We start from the raw sequence: 26,573 nt of genomic DNA, 5'->3' as shown, positions 1-26,573 counted from the left end.
TGGAGACTCCACAACCTCCCTGGGCAGCCTCTGCCAGTGTTCAGCTATCCTCACTGTGAGAAAGTGTTTTCTGATGTTCAGAGGGAACCTCCTGTGTTTCAGTTGTTGCCTGTTGCCTCTGGTCTTGTCACTGGGCATGTCTCTCTTGTACTGGGAAGCCCAGAATGGACACAACACTGTGTGTGTGGCCTCCCCAGTGCTGAATAAAGATAGATGATTAAAGTAATCAGTCCCTAAGAAAGGCATATATGCCCCCAGACTTACCTACAGTTCTTCATTTACCATTACCAGGTACTACTGTACCTATGAATTGCACCTTAAGTGAAAATCATCACTGGCAGAAAAACCTTGTAGCGATAAGAAGAATGGAACATAGCTATCTATCACAATTCCTCCTTCTACAGATCTCCTCTGCTTCCCCCTACCCAAAAGACATTGAAATTCCCAGTACAGTGAGAAATAATTCTACTGTCACGCATATTCAGATTTTTCTTTGAAATAAAGCCCCAACGTCAAACAGCAGTGAATAACACCTATAAATATGCCAGCTACTTCAATGCCAACTAGCAAAATCAAGTGCTAACAGCATTGCATGAATATCACTCAGTAACACATCCCTACGAGAATGATCTAATATCCCACATTTACCACCAAGGGGGTTCTCTACTGACTATATTTTTATCTGTGTGTTCTTACCCAGGTTGCAACATCAAGCACATGCTTATATAAAAACAATTCTAATAACAAAACCCATTCCAAAAGCAGAAGTCATGGGAAAGTCACAGACCCAAAATGCAAAATCATTACCAGATGCTGCTTCCCTTTCAAGCAATAGTCCCATGACAGGAAACTTCTGCTTCGTCACCCCTCCCCCACAGTGTGTCTTAAAGCTGATTATATTACACATATTCCACAATATCAACATTGGTTAAGTGCTTCTAGTTTCAAAAACATGGTGTTTGATTAACTTGGTTGTGATTCTTACCATCAATACCGACAAGTCAAACTCTATATGGTCCAGTTGAAAGTATTCAATTATTAATGGGGCTGTATCTGATCCCAATGAATAATGTCAGTGAAGAGTCAAATACAGTTCTTCCTCAGACTTCCTCCATACCACATAATAAAGATTAGCTTTCTACTGCTAGAAATATTTTGAACAAAAGAAAGGTCTTATTCTTTAGAAAGTGACTAAAATCCCCTCATTTAAACAAAGTTCCTTTATGCACTGTAATAAACTGCTCTTAGAAGGTGAAGCGTGAAAGTTCTGTCAAATTATTTTTTCTAGTATTTCTGGATACAGCTGAAACATATCAGAATGAGACTGCCTCAGGTATTTGCAAACTTATTTTCCCAGTTTAAATATTAGATATTGAATAAATAGAATTAATATTTCCATCTTAAAGCTCTGGTTTTGCTCTTTCTGGCAACACTGAAAAGAACGAATACAAGATTTTCTGTAGCCCTTCTTATAACCAAGCTTCACGCAACATATATATTAATTAATGCTCATTTGGTTCTACATTCTAAGGAAAACTGTGGATTGCCTGCAGATTATGAATTTTACCTATTTTGGAAACATTCACTATTCCAGAGTGCTGAAACTCCAGGAGGGAAATAAAATCTTGTGTCACAGAAAACAGTTATCAAAATAATAGCCCACAGTTAGCTGTTGAAATATCAGATGAAACATTTTCCCTAGATAAGCAAGGAAAAAGACAAAACAAAACCCCCAAACCACCACACCTTACTTCAGTAAACATGTCTAGAATAGCTTCACTTTTAAAAATCCCCCAAATGAAAATATGTCCCCACAAACTCTACTGTAGAAGTAGGTCACAAATAAGTAAAACAGACTGCGACTGAAGTTGTCTGGGAGAAAAAAACATCCAGGAAGGCCAGCTACAGCATGAATCACAAAGACGAATAGTTGCATCAAATAATTGCATCCTCACAGTAAGCTTAGATTCTACCGCAGAGACCACACAAAGCCAACTCCACACTGTCTTTCTTTAAGGATCTCACAAGAATTTAGAGATGGAAGCGATTTACCAATGACCACGAGTGGAAGGCTCGTGTTCAGTGTTCTCATTTTAAGCCCCGATTCAGAAAATGATTTAGCACCTTCTTTCTGATTTGTCTAAATCATGCAACACTCCCAACGTAAGTCTCAATTAAATTTATATATGATATTCTTCACATCAGGTTTTTTTAGGAACGACAACTGAGAACTCATGGGAACTTCCTCAGTATCCACGGTGTAGCTTCAGTGTCACTACATCAAAAATCCATGGAACTGAGAAACAGATAAAAGAGTAAATGTGCAAAATTTATTATGTTCTTCAATGAACAAAGACATAAAATTTATAAAATTAGATCACATCTTCAAAATCAAAGAAAAAAATATATAAACACCAACAGTTGCTTGTTACAATAAACAACGGGAAGCTCAAAATAAGTTTACTCTAAATCAGTTTCTTAATTAAAAAAAAAAAAAAAAAAAAAAAGGTACTTTAAAAAGCTACTCCGGAAGTGGTATGCAAATTGAAACGTTATTGCAGCATATCCGTATAATTTCTACACAGAAAAGTCTGTCTGCAAAACGGGCCTAAGCTGAAAAAGCTTTGAATGACAAGCATCCTCACCAATTGTTAAAAGGTATTTTCTACATTCAACCTGAGTCCTTCTAATTACAAAAGTGGATTTCTTCCTTTTTAAGAGATTCATACTTCTAAATACAACTCAATTCTGATTAAGTAGTCTACACTTCTGGTTATGTAGTCACGAGGGAAAAAAATAATCAAGAATATACCCCTTAACATTCTTTGTCATGAAATATTAGGTTCATGCAAAAGGAATTGCAGTTTTTGCACTGTTGAAATTAATTGTTTGATATTGGAATACATTCTTAAATAAATGCGGTTATGTTATACATCATTTTAATGCGCTTTTCTTGCTTTATAGGGTTTTTTTTGCTACTGACTTATTACTTGCTGTTTATTTTATATTTATTTTAGACTATGGAAAGGATGTTAGGCAAAAAGCAAATTCCAGCGATTTTCTTATTCAAGTTCAAGATGGGTCGTAAAGCAGCGGCGACACCTTGCAACATCAATAACACATTTGGCCCAGGAACTGCTAACGAACATACAAGGCAACAACGGTTCAGGGAGTTTTCCAAAGGAGACGAAAGCTTTGAAGATGAGAAGCACAGTGGCTGGCCATTGGAAGTGGACAATGACCAGTTGAGAGCAATCATCAAAGCCGATCCTCTTACAAACACGTGAGAAGTTGCCAAAAAACTCAATGTCAACCACTCTACGGCCGTTGGGCATTTGAAGCAAATCGGAAAGGTGAAAAAGCTTGATAAATGGGTGCCTTGTGAGCTGACTGGAAAAAAATTTAAAAATAGTAGTTCTGAAGTGTTGTCTTATACTGTGCAACAACAACAAACAATTTTTCCTGATTGGATTGTGATGTGTGACAAAAAGTGGATTTGATATGACAACCAGCTCAGTGGTTGTACCGAGAAGAACCTCTAAAGCACTTCCCAAAGCCAAACTTGCACCTAAAAAAGGTCATGGTCATGGTTTGGTGGCCTGCTGCTGGTCTGATCTACTACAGCTTTCTGAATCCCGGAAGAACCATTACATCTGAAAAGGATGCTCAGCAAATCAATGAGATGCACCGAAAAGTGCAACACCTGCAGCCGGTATTGGTCAACAGAAAGGGCCCAATTCTTCTCCACAACAACGCCCGACAGCACGTCACACAACCAACACTTCAAAAGTTGAACAAATTGGGCTATGAAGTTTTGCCTCATCTGCCATATTCACTTGACCTCTTGCCAACCATTTCTTCAAGCATCTTGACAGCTTTTTGCAGGGAAAATGCTTCCACAACCAGCAGGATGCAGAAAATGCTCTCCTAGAGTTTGTCAAATCCCAAAGCATGGATTTTTACGCTACAGGAACAAACAAACTTATTTCTTCTTGGCCAAAATGTGTTGATTGTAACAGCTTCTATTTTGATTAATAAAGATGTGTTTGAGGCTAGTTTTGATGATTTCAAATTCACAGTCCAAAACTGCAATTACTGTTGCACCAACCTAATAACAGTATTATTTAGCTTTTTCTTGCAGAGTACATCAAGTTGGATGTTTGTTGCTTTTTATCCTAAATACAGTGCAAAACAATTTGAGGCAATGTCTAATTTACAAAGAGCTTCCACTATTAAATTTTTCCTTATAGGAAAGTGAAGTGAACCTCCTTCCCGCCTTTTCCCCTTGCCACACTTGCCCAGATTACCATGTGCTGAGGGAGAAGAGCACCCTGATACAGGGACGCAGACACATGAATATGCAAGTGGGGCTGGGATCATCCCACAGTCATGGCCACAAGGAATTCTACAAAGAGGCTCAGAGAAGCCACCTCACTGAGGCTACTGTTGGTGTCTTTGCATCTTTTGCTCTGGACCTGCTGAGCCAAAGAGCACTGCCCCTGAGGGGGCTGGAAGAGAATGTCAGAAAAGTTCTTAAAATTGTATCCGGCATCAATTTCCTTCTGCATGTGTAAACACTGTAAGATTCAATACTGGAATTTAAGGCTTCTGTCACAGTACACACTGGCATTCAAAACAAACGTCTAAGATAGCGAGAAACTCTTCTGGTGGAACAGAGTAGGCTTTTGTTGAGGTTATCAGGTTCAAGTATATAAAGCTTAAAGATCTCCTCTTGACACAGATGGTATTCTTTTTATCGTATGATGAAAAGTCAGTCTAAATGGTGTAAGGTACGAGGAGTCAATTGTGTTTTAACTTCAGCCAGTTTGCAGCAGAGAGGGTCTGTAACTTTCCACTAAGAAAGTGCAGATTTGGAAACCTGAAGACCAAGATCCCAAAGTCATACTGTCTTCCTTAGGTTGCAGCTTTCACAGTGAAAAAGTTAAGTGTTTATTATGCTGCCAATCCCATATACGAATTTGATTTTCTTAAAAGTTATACGATTTCCTTTACTAGTGTTTCTTCTGATGCTTTACTCCCTGAAGTATCGCTGTCGTTTGAGTAAGTTCCTGAATCTCGACTGCTCTGTTTAGAATGTTTGTAGTCTTTAAAATCAATTTGATTTACTTCTTCTGTGATAGCCTCAATTATAGAACAATTTTCTATTGGTTCATCTGTAGTTGACAGATAAAGACTGTTAAAAACCTGTCCTCCAAAACCCTGCAAAAAGAGAAGCAGAAGAGAGAGATGAACATTCATACATAATACATAATACCTAAATAATAATTCCGCTTAACACCACAGCTGTATGAATCTGGTTTACCATATTCAGAAGCTCGATGCGGCTTTTTACCTCTATTATGCCATTTGTATACCTAAGTTCACAAATTAAAATTACGATGAAGTTTTATTGCATTCATTTAATTGAACATCAAAGAGTGGCTCTAACATTAATCTTAACTCTTTTGCTATGCTCACAGTTGTCAATCGTCCATATAATTGCAATATTTAATTGGTTATAGCCTTACGAGGCCACACAAGAACTAAAGGAAAATCCTAATTTGGAACACTTTCAAAGATCATGTGGTAGCACAGAAATGACAGGTGTGCATTTCCATAGTATACAAATAATTATCATTTATAAAGTTTGAAAGAAGATAAAGTATGATGCTGTAGCAGAACACCAAGCCTTACACAGCTCTCAACAGTGCACTGCTGTTTATTCTACGTTTTAAATTCATTCTCTGAAGTCAACATTTATACCAAATCCGTCACAAAAGGTTCTAAATATGCATTGCATTAATTATGTTACCAGCATTCTACTGAACAAAGCAGCTAAAATGCTGCCTTACAAATGCTATCAATTCAATTCAGATTAGCACTTGTAAACTATAACACTGGCTTTAAATGACAGCTTTATTCAGAAAGCTTCATATACTACATATCCTAGAGACCTTCAGTGAGAAGAGGACATATGTTAGGAAGGCCATACACTGTGCAGTGCTCTGAGAGACACAGAAGAAAGCACAGTGAACAGCAGCTCTCGCTACATTTCAAAATACACCTACACTTAGTGTTGCCCCGTTCATTCCAGAAAAAGATCCTTCCTAAGTATTACCAAGCTGAGCTGGAAATTGGGCAACATCTGCCTTTGTAGAGACCATCCAGGCTGCTAGGTCAAGAGATGGTAGAAGCATTTGCTGCCTGTTACACTATAATTTCCTCTAAAGACTGGGCTTGCATTTTTATCTCCTCTTTACATCCTTTAAAGGATGCCAAAAAGGCTAGAGCATGTTCTTCCAGATAACACAATGGGAAAACATTTCTGGTTTCATGTAGCAGGGACAAAGTACATTATCACATTGGGTAGACATGCACACTCTCCGGAATGAAGGATGATTAGCAAGACTTTTGCACAAACAGAAGAAGAAAAAACACAAAACTTTAAATATTTGCTAATTGCAGAATTCTAGAAATTACTCCTACCCATTTTTTCCATAGAAATTCCTGCACTTTGTTAAATCCTATACAATTAATCTTGGTAAACCCATAAGACTACAGGAGAACTGATAAACATTTTTTCATAATATTTTCTGTTAATTTTTCTAAAAAAAAAAAAATCTGCTTACTGAATAAGAAAAATAATTCTTATCTTACCTCTATGTTCAAAGGAGGCTGGCATGATGGAAAGAAAACGTATTTGATTTTATTGTAGATTTGATACAGGCCAAAAACAAGCGGCATCGCCACAAGCAAGACAGCAATCAGGGCAGTTACAAATGTTGCTAGAATGATCAGAGGTAAAGATTTATCTAAAAAAGTGAATAAAAACCATTCAGCTTAAGTATTCATAAACTACAAAGATTAAGGAACAGATTATCTTCAAATCTGCTACAGATTTCACATTTCTACAGTACTATAGCCAGCTATGATGATCATTATAAAAATGATGCCATTCCAGTATCTTAGATAATTCTATTGAAAGCAGAGCACAGAATATCTATCCAGTGTAAGAACACAGACATTTGCAGACAGGATCAGAACCAAGATCCAGTTATTCCCAGTTATATGTCACAGTTTGACAGTAAGACAAAAAGGCTGCACATAAACAGCTACCATGAAGCACTTGATGCATGTAAATCGATGTACATGAGCTATGGCTTGTGTACAGGGTCTATCCCCAAAGAACACTATATGTAATTGATTGAGCTCTCTCCTTCAAAAAGGCAGAGATACAGGAATAAGAATTCCCATGGGCTATGGAGTAAGAATGGGCAATTACTTCAGTGAGGTTTGCCCATGGTTCTTTAGCCAGGAAATGATTCGAGTGCCTAGACTTGCAGGGTCTTCAGGGGCCCAAAAGCATTCAAAGTGCTTTCTTGGACAGGGGAAGAACTCCTATGAACCTTATGAAGTCGAACAAGGCCAAGTACAAGGTCCTGGACCTGGCTCAGTGCAATTCTCAGTATCAATACAGAGCGGGGAAGCAGCCCTGAGGAGAGGGATTTAGGGCTGTTGGTAAATGCAAAATTTGACGTGAGCTGGCAATGTGATTGCAATTGCAGCCCAGAAGGGCAACAGTATCCTGGGTTGCATCAAAAGAAGTGTGGCCAGTAGGTCACAGGAGGTGACTCGGCCCCTTTGCTCTGGTGAGACCCCACCTGCAGTACTGTGCTCAGCTCTGAGGCCTCCAGCACAAGACAGACATGGACCTGCTACAGAAGGTCCAGAGGCGGCCACAAAAATAGAGGGTTTGCACATCTCGCCCACAAATAAAGGCTGAGAGAGCTGGGGTTGTTCAGCTTGGAGAAAAGAAGGCTCTTTGGAGACCTTACTGCATCCTTTCAATATTTAAAAGGAGCTTATAAGAAAGATGGACACTTTTTACCAAAGCCTGTGGTGACAGGACAAGGGGCCACAGTCTTAAACTGAAAGAGGAGAGATTTAGATTGGATATAAAGAAGAAATCTTTTTACAATGAGGGTGACGAGACACTGGAACAGGTTGCTCTGAGAAGTTTTGGATGCCCCATCCCTGGAAGTGTTCAAGGTCAGGTTGGACGGGGCTCTGAGTAACCTGATCTACTTGAAGATGTCCCTGCTTATGACAGAAGGCTTGGAATAGATGATCTTTAAAGGTCCCTTCCAATCCAAACTGTTCTATGGGTTTATGGTCCTGCATTCCTGTATTAACCCAGGAACTGTGGAAAACCTAACAGGCTAGGCTCAATTTCAGGACTTAAGGCTGGGACCTTTTGGTAGAAGGAGTGTACATAGCAGAATTTGATTTTAAAATACTATAGTCAAAGAAAGCTTTTATCTGTATAGTCTTAAACTATTCAGTGCTTAAGTTCAAGAGTCTTGCAAGGTTCCTTCTCCACCCCATGCTTCTCTTTGGCAACAGGTTCTCTGGCACTATCTCAAACAAACAAACTGAAGGGAGTTTGAACTTCATAAAATAAGTACATACTAGGAGACCTTTCACAAATATTACAAGATGAGACAATCAGGTCTTTTGATTTTTATTTCCAGTTAGTACGAATAATCAAAGAATGGAAGATTTCCACACTGGGATATAAGAATGTATGTAAAGTACAGGGCATGATCTGTATGACTCTGTCTCTCCATATGTAGTCTTGAATGTACTGCTTGGTCTTAAATAGGGTCATTATAATAAAAGGGTATGGGGAAGACTAATATCTACCTAGTAAAATAGATTAAAGAATTTATCTTATGAGGGTAAAAAAAGTAACATTTGTTTTTTTTTAATGCTTGATAAAAACAAAACAGCAAGGACTACAATATAAATGAATCCTAATGCTTAGGATGTGAGAATGTAGCATTACTATTATTGCACTTTCTTAGATATAAGTCAGTTGGGGTATTTAGTTATTTTTCTAGTGTTACAGTCTGTTAATAGAAAATAACTGGCTAAATTAAATTCAACAGATAACTTGCTCTTATGGTCTGAGTGTAATCCATCTACAAATGCATTCTCATTTTGCACAAAGATGAGTTTTCAGCTATAATGAGGCTGATGATTTGTCTCCTCATACTTCAGCACAGGATTTTTAAAAAAAATTAATTTATTCACACAATAATTAAGGCAATTTCAAGAATAAAATATTATTGAAAACATAGCATCTAGTGATTCCTTAAACACTCCTAAAATTATCTTAAAATACTAGAAATTAAAGCTGGCCTATTAGCAAGTCATTGCACAGAACTAAGTTTAATTCACAATCACTACAGTTATTAATCTGAGATAATTTCTAAACTGAGTTGTGTTGTGGAATAACCAGAATGTAATTTTGATCCAGTCAGAACAGAAGCAGTTTCTTAGTTTAGCAGTAGGAGAGAACACAGAGCAGCCGAGTGACTGACTACTGATGCAGATCTCTGCCCAACTAGGTGCTAACTCTGAGATGCCATTAAGTCATGCTGTAAATATATTTTAACTAGCAAGACCTGCAAAGGCCTATCGAGGGCTAGCAATTTTACTTCCAGAGATGTAACAATTCCCAAGCTCTTCCTACCTCCAGGTGTTTTGATGCATTCCTCTTTGCTGTAATCACCGCTTTTGTTGTAGACTTCTGAGAATGCTTGTACTTTTACACAGTACAAAGTCGATGGTGTCAGATCAGAGACTGTTGCTATTGTCTGTTTTACCTCTTTTATTTTGACTTCCTCCTGAAAAAGAAAAATTGGAAAAATAAGATGCACATACATAACATGAGAATCACTCAGATAGATTAGAATTTTGGTGTCTGCTGAAGAAGTAATTCTGTAACAAGTTAGACACTGTTCTGCACTTGATTAAATAAAATAAAATAAGCCACATAACTCCCTCCTAATCAAGCACATGCAGGAAACAGCAGCAGGAACGAACTGCTTTCACCATACTGAAATTTTACAGTTGAAATATCTTCGTGTTGCACCTTGTTCTCTTCTTCCATGCATCTACACATACAATTTTACTAATTACTGTAAAATATTTTACTATAAGAAGCATTTAAAGAATATAGAAATATTCATTAAAACATGAGCTAAAAGCATGCAAGGCTTCATTGTTTTATGATATATATAGCTATACAACTGCAAATACAGAAAGAAAAACATTTGAGGTGCTAGAAGTTGCATTATTAAGACAGTGCACAGAGTCATGCCCTAAGAAAGACTGCATCACAAGAATCCTACAACTTCTATTCAAAAGTGAGCCATCTAGCCGCTTCTACAAAACTTAGTGCAATTCTACAAGCCATTACACATAGCCATATCAATGGAAAAGATTAAAATCTCAATTACTTCGTGATAAAAGTCATCTTGACCAGATTGTTAAAAGAATCTTTCAGAAAAAAAACAAATTGATTGCATGACTGATACACCATGTATGTGCCTCTTTTGAAAATAAGCTTCTTGAGGAGAACTCAAATTCAGTATCTAAGTCATAACAAATTTTATATACTGTTTTAAGTATTCAACTAGTTCATACCTCATTATTCGATGAATTCTTCCAATACAGAACGCGGTAAGACAAATCATAATGGTCCCTCATGACTTCACACTCAGATCCTCCTGGAGGAGAAATCTGGATATGGAGCGAAACATCACTGATGTCCACCTTTACATCAGGAGGGCCAATTTCATCTTCAGATATTTTTTTAAAAAGTTAAAAATAAGAATGAAAGAATAAAAACACTGTATAAAATACTGTAATTTAAATCTATGACAAGTTTTAAGAAACATGACTAACAGGTTTATTCAGAATCTCGAGTCCTCACAAATATGTCAATTATTTTCTCCTCCATATTCACGTGTTGCTTCTGCAAGTTTCAGTGACATGAAATACAGAGGCTGTGGAATTAAGTCTGTGCAAGTCAACCTGAAACAACTGAACAGTTCTTCATCTCATCAGGACATGGGCTCTCCTTTTCACGTATACCCTCTTGCACAGTTACAGTATAGTTGAAAAGTGAGAAGCATCACAGTTTTTGTTTTCTTTTGTTGAATTATTTATCTAGGTCACTGTTATCTCATTAAAGAATTACCTAACTACCAAGACAAGGGACAAGGGAAAGCTGACATATAGAATAGCTATTGATTTCATCTTCAATACAGAAGGCAACGGAATATTACCCTACATATTAGATAAACACTTACTGATATTTATTACAACATTTTTGAAGTCGAACATTTTAGCAAGGTCACATTTCTCACAGAATCAAAAAAGTGCAACGAAGATAAAAGTTACTGTAATTTCACTCTGGAGAGTTTTACATGGTTTTGACTTGGATGGCACTATCGTTTAAGGCTGCTTTTTCATGGGGCTCTTTAGGTTCATATATCAATGTAATACTACTTCAGCACAAAATTCAGGGGTGCATTGTGCAGAGGTAGAGAGAAGGAGGACATGAGAGTAAATGCACAAGAAAACAGAGGCAGTGGATTCCAAAATTCTTTGATTTTGGCATTTTTGTCCCAAGATACCAAGAAATGCTCCACATTGATGGCAAAAGCCTGTACTAGAAATATCCCTAGTGTATCTCACACAGTGAATAATATAATATACAGTGAGATTATAAAATGGCATATAATGGTTTAATTTTGTAAAGCGAATGATATGATTCTAAATATAGTGAAATACTGGCTGTGCTGAAGAACATGGAAAAACTCCTGTTAACCTTGATGAAGCCAGGATTCCCAACAGTTTCTGTAGGTGAACTACATATTCAGCTTCGTTTAACCGGTAAGTTTCTTTTTGCAAATAATAGCATTAGGTACAAGTTTGTTGAGAAGTGAACACTTAAGAAAATACAATTGCTTACTTGTTCTCAGAGGATCTACTTTCACTTCATTAGATAAACACGTTTTATTATTTTCACTCATGGCCTGCACACGGAGATAATACAATCCAGGAGTAGTACTGATGATAGATGAAAAATTGCATTGTGTATCAGTGATGTTTTCACATCCAGGTACACTGAGCCACTCTGTGGAGTAATCATCATGAAGTGTCTTTCGATACCCACTGCAAGAAATATTTTAATAGGTATTGATGCGAGATCCTTAAACTCAAAAAGAACAAATTTTAAAAAAGCATGTTTGTTCATGCTACACAGCTTTTTTATATTTTTGGAAGAATTGGCCTCAGAAATTTCTCATATTTAGATTTTTTTTAAATTTATAACTGAAACAATGAAGTTAACTGGATCAGGAAATCCAAACTAGTGCTTTAATCAAGCCTCAATAGAAAAGTTTTATGTTGGTTTTAGAAAGTTTTAAAATCCGGATTAAGATTTTTTGTAAAATTCTAATTAAGTTGATCATTTTTTTGTCATGCCAAAGGGATTCCAAAAGAACACTAGAGGTATCTCTCCTCTTCATTTAGATGCTGGCCACAATATTTGTGTGACAACTGGATATTAAAATACAGGTTTACAAACTTGATTTTTTTTTTTTTTTGCCATGTTGGGATCTGACCAGAAATAATCAAATATGTTGACAATTGAAACCTTGAACATCTGCATTTTTGTTCACTTCTACTCATCTAATTTGTTCATATTCAAAAGGATACAAAGCAACAAAAACTTTATATCTTCTAAAAGTGTCGCTCGCTCCATTCCATCAGGTATTTAATGTTCATAAAAGAAGGTTAGTACCTGAAATTCTAGGCTATGATGTTATATGCAATCCTTTTAAAAGCCACAGTATCCAGATGAGGTACACAATGTTTCAATGAATACATTAAGCCGCTTTTGCTAAGTGTTTTGCTTTAACTTCTAATAACTATTTGCAAAATACAATGGATAGCATTTACAATGACATGACCTGTTTAAACAGAGAACTGGAAACTATTTAACACACCTGAGATACTGTACGTTGTAGCTCACATGTTGTTTATACTGACTATTCCAATGCAGATGAAATTTCATATTCAAAGCAAGAATTCTCACATTTGTTGCACAGAGTAGGTCATTCACTGCTCAAAACAAAAAGAAAAGGAAGGCTGCAGTTACTGAAAAGATTTATATCATGTACAATAACTTGATGAGAAAAATGTGTAAAATACACACACATAAAGTAATTTTTATGTACCATCCATTCAATCTAATGTTTGACTTTCTACATTCCCACAGTTTCTTTTTCTGAAAGAAACCTTTAAAAGTACTCAAACTGACACTTGAACAGCACACAAAAGAATATAAATTTAGACATGCAAAACAAGCCAACTGGTGGCAAACTGCCACTAAGCCATTCTTTAGAGTCTGTAATACTAAATTTGCCAAGGCCTGCATAAAAAAAAAGTTTTTAAGCTTCATTCACCTTTATATGCATTCATTTGGTGCCAAACATACAAGAGGCTTTTGTTTTTCCTACATACACATCCCTTTCCTCCTGATTTAAAGTGAAAAATTTAAAAATATCCATTTTTCCAAAATACAGAAAGTAGTTAATTTGCAATTGAAATTAACAGACAGAATTTTCCTCAGAGCAAAAGCCTTTTTGTACTATTAAAACTCTACTGCTTATAGGTGACATATTTTATATAGATTTAAAAAAGAAAAAGTACATTACTGTCAAGATTGCTGTTATACCAAAATGAGCAGGAACTTGGTATTTCTACATATCTCCATTGCTTTAGAACAATTTACTTTCCAACAGTTTAAATTCGAGTAATCATTTTAAGATAGAACAATTTTACTCTGTACCTTTACGGGTAGTTTTTACACAAAAAATGGGACTGAATAAGCCTTCTTGGAACTCTAAAGGAATTGTCGCTTGAACTTTCAAGCAATAGGTAGTGTCTGGTGCAAGATCATCAATTGTGTCAGTAGGAAAAATACTTTGACTTCTGACCTGTAAGAAGCAATTGCAAACAGCATATGAAGATAACTTTTCTTCCCAGTGAGCTGATCTTTTTAAAGTGTCTTTTCCACGCCTCCCCACCCCCAGGTTTCAGTCCATTTATACAATGTGCCATCCAAAATGCTAGAATAAGGAACGCAGGACAATATACAAGCTGAATAAACACAAAAGGGAAGTTTCCAACTTAGCCACATGACTGAGCGGAAGGAACATGTTGTGCTCCTTTAACACATAAAAGTTGGGAGGGATTCCGGCACTGCTCTACATGACACGTAACTCACCACACAAATATTCAGGCACATACACAGAAGAGAAACAGTAAATTTCCATCCCTTAATTCATTGAACAAACACTCCCCCGCTGCTGCCTCCTGGTTTACCAGATATTTCAGTGACTGACCTTTGTACACAGCTTGTACTTCACTTAAAGCTTTTTTTCCCCCCTTTTGGTTTGTAATGCTTATGACTAGGTCTTCCAAATGAACACAGATATCACTTCAATTCCTATCCTAATCTAGCTGGCACTCATTCCCCTTAAAGGACAAAAAAAACCCCAAACTGTTTCTACCTTGGTCTTTACCAAATAGCTATATCTGCTGTGCAAGACACACATTATGGCTTAGATACTAGTTCACAATTACAAGACCTCAAAAGAATCCCTAAAAACCCCCCAAACTACAGTATAAAGAACTTAGTTAATGATACAGCCTACTGACAGCTGTAGTCAAGCTATACGGTCTGAGAAAGATTGTGTTAGCCTCTTACCTCTCTCCTCCACTATATCTATGCCTTACTGTAAATGCTTTTTCCCACTGCCTTGAACTCTTTCTCCTCCCTGTTCCTGCTGGCTGAGGGTGGATCCTGCTCTAACACATCTGAGATGGTTTCACTTTCTTCCTCACACTTTGGAAAGTGGTTCCAGCATTTAACAGAAATAAACTCTTATCACAAAATATCTAATACAATCCTCTAGTAAAAACAAAACCAAAAAACTCCAAGAAAACACCCCCTCTCAACTTTTAAACAGCATAGCAACAGTTACACAGTTACATAATTAAATAATTCCATTTGAGAGCATGAAGCAGTTACAGTACATCTCTGACAGTTATGTTAAGCTTAAAAAGTAAAACAAAACAAAACGATACCTCTGGATTTGATGAATTTTCCCAGATAACTAGAATATATTTAAAACGTAGATCAGCTATCCACATTTTTCGGACCTGATTTGCTTCTGGAGGAGAAACCTTAATTTTTATGACTCCATTTGTGGACTGCAACTCTACTCCTGGGGGACCAATCTGAGCTGCAAATATTAAAAGAGAAAAAAAAGTCAAGCATGCTCATTTAAAGACAAACACACCAAAAAAGTCATCTACATTAATAAAACCATGGTAACTGCCTATAGTATCTTATTTTTAATTCTTTTGAGACAGTAACAAGATCACAGTAATTGCCTATAAGATCTTAGTTCTCATGAATCTTGGGCAGTATCTAATAGAAATTCAACCTAACAAACCCCGTTACCTGGTTCTAAAAGCATGAGACTTAAAATGCAATATTACTAGTGCATGTTTTTCAGAATCTGCAGTGAAAATCAGTATAAATTATTCTGAAACATGCAAGGCAAGAAACCTAGTTCAAACAAATCAATCCAACATTGAGGGAAGGCTTCAGTACCATACTATACTGTAACTACTGAAAAATAGTCAGAAGGTCAGAAGAAAACTTCCAGAAAAACCCACTGTCAAAAAGGATTTTTCCAAAATCTAGAAAAATAGAGTGGCAGAAAATTCTGTCAGAAAAACAGTATCACTTAGAATACTTCCCTCTTTCCAGAAAAAGAGAGAACCATAACATTCTATGACCTGCCAATATCCTGTATTACATTACATTTGAGAAAAACACCAGCTCTTGTTGTTCTCAGCAATGGAAACCACACACATTTTTCCACAATTATGTGCTGAAGGCAATTTAACTAAAAATGTTGCAGTATATACAGAGATCATACCTATAGCATATGGAGTCATTTCAAAAATGCTAGACCATGGAGACAATTCTTCCCCTCTTTCGGCTCTTATACGCACTTCATGTTCATCATAGTATTTGGTTACTGCTGAGGAAAAGTCACATTCTGTGCGAGTAACATTTTGACAACCAGACAACTCCTTCCATTCTGTTTCCCTTACTTTTTCATTTGTATCAGAAGATTCAAACCTGTAAGAAAGCAAAAACCCCCAAAATAAAGCCAAGACACAATTTAAGTCTTAAGATTCTTCTTCCTTTTCTTCTCAATGCTAATAAATGCCACAGCATTTAATGCTGTTGTATCACCAGCACCACTCTAATCAGTGCTATCTACTTAGTTACCCTGGAATTCATATCACCATTTAATTCATTAATTTACTCCATTAATTTATTAATTTAGCCTTATTACCAAAGGTTAACTATCAGTCAGCGAAGTCTGATACCAAAGTCTGAAACCATCCAGTTTGCTTTATTCGCCATGTAAACAGACAGTGTCAGAAAACAGCATCAAAGAAGAATTGTCAAAATCCAGACTTATATCTTTAATACACAATCTTAGTCGGGCAATGATTTTATGATTCTTTGGAAGAAATTTAAAAGTCTTGATGACAAGAAGTGCTTAAAAGAGCATAAAAGCAGCAAAAGAACCCCCCCAATTCTAACATTAGCAAGGAACATAGATCAGGGGAAAAGAAAAACACAACAGACAAAAGTGGAGTTCAGCAAGAAGTGTTGGAATAATCAGCTTTACAGAAGCTATTTTGCTTGTGAGTTAACAGACATCCATACCTTGTTTGAGGAAGAGACACTTCATATAGAGATTAAAAATGTCCTCACCAAAAAAAGGCACGGACTTGAAGTAATAATTGTTTATCCTCAATTCCTATCTTATCCTTTAGACCAGTATTATGTTTTTAAAGTAAAGCTATTTTCAAAGCAGCTGTTTCTCATTTACACATTTAAGAACGCAAGCTATTATTTTTTATCCAAAATTATACACTAGAAAAATCCTAAAAATAAAGAACTTCTTACATGATTTTATATTAGAAGTGGTTTTTAGTATTTATTTGTCAGGAAAGTGCCACAAAGTACGAAATACATATATGCATGCATATATGCATATGTATATGCATGCCTAACTATTGGTATATGAAATGATTGAAGAAAACTATGGAAATGTTTAAGAAAAAAAAATTAAATTGTCTCATTTGGTGATTAAAATTTGCAGATAAGAAATCTGGATCCATAAACACTGACAAATTATTCAAAAGCTACACTGAAAATTCTCTCAAATTCTGTGTGTGTGGCTACAATGTAGCTTAAAAAACCCAAACAAACCAAACCAAACCAAACAAAAAATCACAACAGAGAATGAACAAATCTAAATGAAACGTTTCTAAGTGTACCAGTTAATCTTCTCAAAGAACCACTCTAGTACTAAGCACTACTACCAAGCGTGTTCTGCATTTTTAACACGTTGCTACTGGTGAATGAGCTAATTTTACATATGAATTAGACAAACGAAGGAGGATACTAGGATTCTGCTTCATTTCAAGACTCAGTCTTCCTGGCCTCTACTTTCTGGATTTCAAAAAGTCTCTCGAAGTTTTACGTGGCAGTACCAAGAACCATAGTAATTAATTAATATGCTCCTCTACACAAATAAGCATCAGCCATTTCTAGCTCAGAATAAAATTACTACTTACCACCGGTATTCTGCTGAAAATGTCACGTTGGTATCATTCCCAGTGTAGTTCCACCTTAGTGTGAAATTTGTATTTACTACGTAGACCTGAATATCCTGTGGACTCTTCAGATCAGTTTGGCCTAAAAGAAAGTAACATAAAGGTATATAAAGATTGGGATAAATAACCAGGACATATGAATAACTTGATTTTGTTAAAAAAGAAGCAGGGAGTTACAGTGAAATGAAATACCAATAAACATAAGAGTTAAGAAAACCCCATGCTACTCAAACGGCACTTCGGTATCTCTCTCAGGAGCTGTACATCAGAGACATCCTTCACCTATTTGACCATGCAACTCTTTCCTCTGCGCTTAAGGTCCTTCTCCCCACACCCCTTTAAAAAAAGGGTACACATCTGTAACGTTCAAGGCCTGTGTTCACTGTCATGCGTTGATTATAAACAGTCTGAATGCATTTAAATTAGTATTTTATGGTTGGATCCAACATCTGGATCTCAGCTGCAAAGTGCTAGGGATTCATCTAAAGGTGTCATTTCACAGTTGCAGACAGACAGAGCATGGCACAAAACAAGTCTGCTATGTGTTACTGCCATAAATTCAATGTATTGAACATAAATCCCTTTCAGTGAGGCTTCATCACATAGCAGATCTTATGTCTTGGTCATGGCAATCCTGTGTTTTCTTTTACACAAAGAACAGTGCATAAAATGAGTCATAGAGGGCAAAGGCTAAGTCTCATGACACGTATAAGAACATCCATAACATCAAGCAAAGGACCAGACCACGAGAAGAGAAGGCTTAACAGGCAGATGGCAAACAGGAGGGAGGCATGCATGCTAGAATCATCTGCAGGATAGCTCTCTCTCCTCGTTATTTTCCACCATGCAAAGAGAATTATTGAAAATACAAAAGAAAAACAAAAAACAAAGACCAAAACAACAACAAAGCAACTGCCTGATAATTACCTTATATCCCACTTCCTAAGAAAGACTTCTTTACCAGTATCTTTGAGATATGCAGAATCCTAGGTGCCCTATTTGTATATAGTTCACGTATCAGAGGACAGATGAAAGTAACAATGCCGTGGGAGAATGAATTATTCTGATACTTACGAAAACTGAAATTTATCTAGTTATTTACAAAGCACGTTTTGCTTGAGTTATTTCATACCAGTCTATGGCACTGCTTCAAAGCAGTGGGGCTAAGTAGTTACAATCAAGGCTGAAAGTTTGAACTGAAAGATTTCTAGTACTAGAAACTAAGTGGCATACAGAGCAAAGGGCAACAGCGTGAAGGCCCAGGCAATACACGTGAATTGAGGAAACCACAGGCCAAAGTGACTACAATTATACCAAACCTACCAACTAAGCAGCCATATCCAGATTTATAGAGCTGAAACTCCATCTAAGTCCTTCTGCCTGGTAACGTGTAGTAGGCATCTCTGACAACCCACACTATGTACAATTTAGGCAGCATGTACCTCTGTCCTCTGACTAAGAATGCCCTTTCAACTTCTAACACGTCAGGGAAAAAAAATGAAACCATAGAGTAACAATAATAATAAAAAAAACCCACCACCCACCACACACCTTTCTGACTTGACTTTCTATTTTAACCAGTTGTGTGTTACAGTTGTGTGTTACACTACTAATCACTTGCCAATCGTTACAACTTCTAAAAACATGTTAGTGACCATCACTCTGAAATTGCTTTTTGATGTCAGTCTAATATTTTATTGTATTAGGAAGAATTCAGAACAAATATGTCCTATTTCACCTGGGCAATCCATGTGTTTGCATATCTAAAGGGTTATTCTAAATTTGATTTCAGGAGTGGCTCTTCGTTTCCAAAACTGTCTCACATTTTACATGATGACTAAGTCCTCTTTATAAAAAGGAAATGTGTTTGGAAAAGCAATCTATAAACTGAACTCTGCAAAATCCTTTGGAGAATAAAGTTAAAGTGGTAACCACAGACTACTGACTTTTGGAAATAACTCCTGAAAGCACAAAACCTCAAAGGAAAATAATACAATAAAACCTCATGGATCTCACAACAGAATTTATTTCCACAATGCACAAATTTGTTAGGCTTCTAAGATGACAGACTAAGAAAACAGATAGCTACAGTTCAGCCAAAAAGCTTATGATAACAAAGACAGCTATTACAGATTTTGGCAAATAATAGCAATTTTGAATACTTATATCCCTTCAGAAAGAAAATACCATTGTCATGGGAAAACATTATTTTCACTTTATTTGAGAATGTCTGTGTTAAATTTTAGAACCAAAAAGCCTGGAACAAAAAAGTTCCACTTGCTTTTAATAATAATTAGGAAAAAAAAAAAAAGTACAACTCTGCTATTACCACAGAAGTGTAAGCCTGACAGAATCACCTGAAAAAGAACATCATAATTTGTTTGAAGAATACCACCAAAGGTAATTGATAACTGAATGTTCTAATCTTGCTTAGTAAGATTGATTGCATTGTGATCTAATGGAAGATGATTTAAGTGCTGTGATACAGCACAACAGTTTCAATTTCAGTTCTAAAGAAACATCAACAGATTGAGATCTGTCACATCTAAAGTGCAGGGCAGTGCTTTTCCTTGTAAAGATATGCATTCGAGTATTTGCGGAGACTTGAAAAAAATATTCGTATATTCAATCTCTGTTTAAATATTTATCTGTAAAAGATCTTAATAAACAGTCTGATAGAAAACGTGTTTCAAACCACCTTTGGGGGATGTAATTCAACTGCTGACATTTGAACAGCCTCCTGAATCAGACAGGACATGAGCTATGGTCTCCTCAGTTCTCTAGCAGCACACATACCAGGGTCAAAAACCTGCAACAGCAGTACTGAACAGAAGTCTTTACAACAGGAGATTCCCAAGGTAGATTCTTTACTAGAACAACACAGAACCTTGGCGTAAACCATAAAATGGTAGGATTAGATAACACAGTACTAGCTTGGAACCACACTGTACTGACAGAGCTCCAACGCTGATAAAAAAAAGCTACTGTGTGTTAAGACTATTATTTTTGTTTGCCTTGGGTAGAAAATCAAATATTCACTGCACTTACAGAGGATCTTTCCCACATTGTCAAATCCTTACCTTATACATAGCATGAAGCTTTATGATAATTCTTATTAGACCTTTTCAGTGTGAGGTCAGATAGAAAAAAAGGAAGTCTGGAAGCAGAAACAAAATAGTTTCAAGATTCACGTTCTAATAAAATATACCTTCTCCCCAAGTTACAAAAAACACACTGAGGTAAGACATCCAACTAATATTTCAAGCTAGGCTGGCTTTTTCTAAAGCTGATAAATACCACAGCAAACAATCATGTCCTCTCTCTGGATACAAACCATATTGTAAAAATACAGTTCTGGATTCTGACCTTCGGAAGAAGATACAGTATTCCAGTTCTGGAGTAAGAGCACACAAAGTGAATGAGAAGGGATTTATTCCAGAACAGCTTTGGATAAAGGTCCAAAAGATGACTTTTACAAATCTCAGGTTTGACTGCCTCTTTTTTTTCAAGCACTTCCTCATAAAAGATTGAATAAGGCTGGACTCCATCTTGACATTTACTCTCTTTAATTCTTCTTACAAACTGCTGAAACCAGGGATCAAGAGCAGTTTTCAGCAGCACACAATAGCCTTTACTGAACTTTAATAAACAGAAACATGCTATTCAGAGACATCACCTATAAAATTAACTTAAAATCCACTACAGGGTTAAAAGTAAATTGTACCAATCACTCAAGGAAGACTCTACAGTTTTCAGGCAATTTTCAGAAAGTTGTTTGTTCAATGTTACATTCAACAACAATGTAAAAGTGTGAAAACTTGCAGTCAGTGCTCAGCAAGAGTCAAAAAGGGAAGAAAAAAAAGTTACAAACTTATATAGAATTAAGGAGTAAAATTGAAAGCTTAATGACATTATATAAACTCATTATAGACTTCAGCACTATGTGCACCTCCAGAGTGCCCACTGTCATAAGCTGAGAGCAAGAAGAGAATAAGGCAGAGAAGGGTGACAAGGACAATCCAAGGTATGGAACAGCTTCTGTCCTGGTAGAATTCAGACTATGATTCTTGATCCTGCAAAGCAGACTGAGGGGAGAATATGACAGACTGACAGACACCTAATGAGTGGCATGGGGAATGCAAGTGGCAAAAGGTTGTTTACTGTCTTAACACAATGTCAGAAGCATCAAAGCAAGCACTGTTCTGCTCTAAGCAAACAAATTCAACTGCTGTTTCCTTGAACACTTAGACCGTGGAATTCCTTCCCCTAGGACTATCAGAATGCTCAGCTCTTACCTGCCTTATGAACTCGGAGTCAAATACAAAGTCCTAACACCATAGATTGCTGTAACACTACACTGTGAAATGTCACCATATACTTGCTTTTTCATCCTTTCCAACTCCACTATCAATTGCTGCTGTAGATGAACACTGGACTAGACAGCCTTTTTGTTTCATCTGGTATAAAACATAACAGCAAAAAAAAAACCCTGAGAAAACACAACACTCTTTGTAGATCTACCTCAAGCTTGATTAGGTACTTTCCTCCTTGCCCTGGTCAGAAAACCAGATTACTGCTTCAGAAGGATCTCCCAGTCCTGACAGAAAACCCTGATAACTCAATCTTCACCCTAAATCAAATTTCTTATCCAGATTCAAATACCTATTTATTGAGGGTTCCAAGTTGCAATTATGCTCTTCCATCTGTTCACTCCATCTCCTGTTGCAGGTAAAAAGGATATAATATCAGAGAGCCAACTACAATTCTATACTCTGAGGAATGTCTTGGGTTGAAGCGTGTTAAAAGTTATGATCACCAATTTGCATTTTAGCACTTCCTAATCACTCATTCATATTTTGGAAGCACAGAAACTTGGCTGGAAGAAACTTTGCAAGACCACCTGTATTTCACACTGGAGAAAACAGGTGGGCAATTCTACATAAATCATCAGATGCTTGCATTGAGAAATCATATGGTTTCTATCACTGCATAATTATTTTTACAGGCCTCCAAACTCCTGAAATATCTCGCCAGCCTTTCCATTGGAGACTATGGAAAGTCTTCTGTAAATCAAAAGCAAAAACTCCCAGATCAGATTTCCTAGTAGATTCTGTCAGAGGTCTGGATCTTTGAAGAACAGATCTAAGTTTCCTTACAGCAAGGATACTTGCTTAGTTGCTGTTCATAGTCTGGGGGCAACAAAGAGTTTACAGACTGCAAAACCCAGAATGTGACCTACATCTTCTCTGAGCACATTTAGCCCATGTACCTTTTGTCTACAGATACTTAAGTACATTATTCTTTACATCAGACATATCTGAAAACTATGTTAAACATGACTAATGCTGAAGAGAAAACTGAATGGCAACAACAATTGTTTTAGTTTTTCTTTTAAGCCAAGTTTTCTAGTTTTTAGAATTACTTTTATTGTCCTGTTTTGTATTCTTTCCACATAGTTGAACTTGCTTGAAACAAGAAAATCACAATACTCCAGTTGAGATTAATAAACGGAAGTCTAACTTGTAAGACACAAACTAACATTTTCGTTCCAATTAGCACTGCTGTGCCCCAATACTTTTGGAGTTTTCTACAGTATAGCACTCAAAATTGTACATATAAATTACAAGGCATTGTAATGTTGCATGTTTGTTTGTTTGTTTGTTTTCAGAACTGATATTTAGACCATCCTTTGTTACCCTTTATTTGCCTCAGTACATGGCCCTGCACACATCCTTTTTCAATGCCACTGTGCTTTTTTCTGGATAATTTCTCCAGTTTGTCAGGACACTTCTCAATCCTATGCCTGCTTTTCAAAACAATTGTGATCTCCTCCCACCTAGTTATATGTAGACTTAATAAGCTTACACTGTTCTATCACACAGATTATTAGCAGGTCCCCACTTGACACATCCTTCCGCTTGACGGTGAACTGGAAAAAAAATTCTGATGAGTTGGAAAAGTCATACTGAAGCAGTTTAACATAAAATATTTTTCCAGTATGCTTAAGGGATTAGTATGCAATACAGATTCAAAAGCAACACTAAGCCAAAATACATGCAATTTGAGCTCTTCTATTTGCCCAGCCTTTTACTTTAGAATAGCAGAAATTCAGGGTGGTTTAACATGACAGTTGTTCTCAATACTACAGACAGGTGACCCACCCATCCATCCTTTCACATGATTCTCCCTATTTCCAATGAGTGTTTTATGTTTGCTTCCCTAAATTTCTTAAATCCCCATGAACAGCAATCCAGGAATAAAGGAGTAAACTCACTAGTGTCTAATTACCAGAGAAATTCCATGATCTAGCAAGAAACTAGATACGCAAAGTAATAACGAAAAATCAAGACTTTAAATCATTAGTAAAATAAACCAGGAAAAAAGCCAAACATTTAAAATGACTTAATGTTTCTTCACTTAAAGCATGATGCCACTTTGGTGCTGAGGACATTATAAGAGATTAGACTTTTGCTTTTAGAATTTTATTAGAATTTTGCTTTTAGCACAATTGCCTATCTTCCTTCCTCTAACTAGAATAAATACAAAATAGTTCTAATAAATAAACATCACCACTTAACTTATAATATCTTAATTGATATGTTCAATAAATGATGGTTGAAAATTAATAATGATTGTATAATATTATGGAATAACAAAGGCCATTCAACAACAGAAGAAAGTAGTCTTAGCAAGACAGAAATATTCTCCCTCAGGAGACAGTGAAGGGGAAATCCGTAAGAGTGCATAACAGCTCGCTGCTTATCACATTAACCATGTGGCAGAAACAATGGAAACTTGAACTCAACCTTTCAGCGTAAGAAGGAAAGGAAGGCCTGCTATATGTGATATTTAAAAAAAAAAAAAAAAAAGCCACAACCAAACACACACCAAAAATGACCCAACTGTTATTAGTTCCATGGGCAGAAAGGTGCTCTAGAGAACCAGGAAAAACTCCTACTGTCAGAACTTTTGCATGGGAGCAGCAAAGAAGAACTGCTGGCTTTGACCAGGCAGATGGTGAGAGGTCACTGTAGCAGAGCAGTTACTTCTAAGTCTAGAAGTAGTGTTGGCACATTAGTCATTTGCTATAATATGTGTAGGTTCATCAAAGTAGCTACATGGATCACAATGCTTTCAGTTTTGGGATAGAATTCGGGGCTGATGCACAAGTAATTCATGTACAAATCAAATGGCTGAATGAAAACAAAGAAAGAGAAAAGGTCTCAGAGCTGCTTCTCTGCCTGAATCCTACAATGAATGCAAAGTGTGGTCCCCTGAAAACAGCCTCTCTCTAGTCTCCTTTCATGTGTGCCCAACTAGAACAATACAATCTTATATAGAATTCAAGAGTTTAGGTGGCATCGGAAACAGCAGGCACACACTAACCCATACCCATAATATTTCCATTATCCAAACTATCTTAGCTCATATACTCTCTGTTGCATATCACAACACCCTGTAAACATGCACAAAGTTAGTTTACAGCTTATCTGGGCTGCACAATACCTCCCCCTTGGAAAAGGGTTTGTGCAATAGCTGTTTCTTGCTGCTTAAGGATGTAACATGAGGCAATTTTACTTCTCTCATTACCTTATTTATACTTTAGGCTCTGTCAGGCCAGACTGAGATGCCTTTCAAGCAAATCAATAGGATTCTAAACCTGTTTGCCCCACATTTACACTACAGCCGCTACAATTCACAGATAGTGGGTAAGCCTGAAGCAGCTGAAAGGAGGCTGTAGCATGGTGGGTGTTGGTCTCTTCTCCCAAGTAGCAAGTGATAGGACAAGAGAAAACGGCCTCAAGTTGCGCTAAGGAATGTTCAGATTGGATATTGGGAAAAATTTCTTCCCAGAAAGGGTTGTCAGGCACTGGAACAGGCTGCCCAGGGAACTGGTGGAGTCACCATCCCTGGGGGTCTTTAAAAGACGTGTAGATGAGGTTCTTAGGGACATGGTTCAGTGCCACAGTCAGGTTATGTCTGGACTCGATGATCCTGAAGGGTCTGTTTCAATCAAAATGATTCTATGATGACAGCTACTTAGCGGTGGGGTAAAACCCAAGGCACTCAGCGGACACCGAGCCCCGCGTACCCCTGCAGACACACCTGTCCAGCCCCACGGTCTGAATGTCTCTGCATCCCGGCAGCGGCGCCTACGCAGCGGGCTCCAGGGCCACGCTCCCCTCTCACTGCAGACCGAAGCACCGGGCAGCCGCTGCAGGGCCGAAGTGGGGGTGCCGGCAGCCGCACGCCTCGGCCGCGGTGCTCCCGGGGCCACCCGCACTCAGGCAGCAGCAGCACAAGCCACCGCCCACGCTCCCCCTTGAGAACGAGCACCACACCAGACCCCAGCCACCGCCCGGGTGCCGTGCCATGTCCTGCCCGCTCCCCGGGACCTACCTGCGCAGCGTAAGGGCAGCACGACCAGGAAGCAGGACAGCAACGCCGCCACAGCCGCGCACCCTACGCCAACCACCATCGCCGCCGCTCCGTCTTGCACTCGCCCCTCAGCAGAACCGGTGCCCGCACCGTTACCGGAAGCCCCGAACGACTGCGCATGCGCAGGCAGAGCCCGCACGGCGCCGTGCTGCTGGCGGTGGGGGCGGGGCCAGCAGGGGCTGCGGAGGGGTAGAAGTTGTCGGTGTGCTGGGCGCATGGGGTTGCCGTGCGCCTCTCCTCGAAGCGCACGGGGAGCGACTTACTGTGGGAGACTGGTGCCCCCTCAGGCGTTTATTCTCCGGTGGCGGCGATGGGAGGCGTCGCTTAAGGAGAAGGAAAGGAGGGAGGTTGGGCGCTTCGCGGCGGCGGAAAGCCCCGATAACTCCGCGTGTTCACAGGTTCCGGGGCCCGCTCCCGAGGCTGCGACAGGGCGGGGCGGCGCGGCGCGCGCCGCTAACGGCGCTTCTCGCAGCGGCCGTAAGTCGTTGGGCCGGTGCCGT

At 37.9% G+C, this 26,573-nt stretch overlaps 1 protein-coding gene and 1 pseudogene across 2 annotated transcripts; one reads left to right on the top strand and one right to left on the bottom strand.

Moving 5' to 3' along the window:
• Positions 1-2,308: 2,308 nt before the first annotated feature.
• Positions 2,309-26,358, bottom strand: IFNAR1 (interferon alpha and beta receptor subunit 1). Of its 2 annotated transcripts, none has more exons than XM_021299775.2 (11): positions 26,035-26,358; positions 17,596-17,716; positions 15,873-16,078; positions 15,010-15,167; positions 13,709-13,856; positions 12,864-12,978; positions 11,825-12,027; positions 10,492-10,646; positions 9,536-9,689; positions 6,658-6,785; positions 2,309-5,220 (listed from the first exon to the last, which is right to left on the bottom strand). In XM_021299775.2, exons 1-11 carry the CDS (start codon positions 26,288-26,290, stop codon positions 4,996-4,998), a joined length of 1,869 nt encoding a protein of 622 aa, XP_021155450.1. In that variant the 5' UTR covers positions 26,291-26,358; the 3' UTR covers positions 2,309-4,995. The 2 variants fall into 2 exon arrangements, with proteins under 2 accessions (XP_021155450.1, XP_013225464.1); XM_013370010.3 differs by having other exon boundaries at positions 6,658-6,812; positions 26,035-26,353.
• Positions 3,021-4,035, top strand: LOC135579729 (histone-lysine N-methyltransferase SETMAR-like; annotated as a pseudogene).
• Positions 26,359-26,573: the final 215 nt, after the last annotated feature.

The sequence above is a fragment of the Columba livia genome, chromosome 1 (genome assembly GCF_036013475.1).
Source record: "Columba livia isolate bColLiv1 breed racing homer chromosome 1, bColLiv1.pat.W.v2, whole genome shotgun sequence".
Taxonomy (NCBI): Eukaryota; Metazoa; Chordata; class Aves; order Columbiformes; family Columbidae; genus Columba; species Columba livia.
The sequence above is the reverse complement of the archived record's forward strand: the minus strand, read 5'-3'. Positions and strand labels throughout refer to the sequence as shown.

Bases quoted from the DNA above. Each gene is read 5' to 3' on its own strand.
- IFNAR1 (XM_013370010.3), bottom strand. From the start codon at position 26,290: ATGCGCCCAGCACACCGACAACTTCTACCCCTCCGCAGCCCCTGCTGG. The intron at 12,979-13,708 runs GTACAGAGTAAA...TGTTTTGAGCAG, and splicing joins TGTAAAAACTACCCGTAAAG to TGAATGACCTACTCTGTGCA. The intron at 5,221-6,657 runs GTAAGATAAGAA...CTCTTTTTGCAG, and splicing joins AGCCTCCTTTGAACATAGAG to GGTTTTGGAGGACAGGTTTT.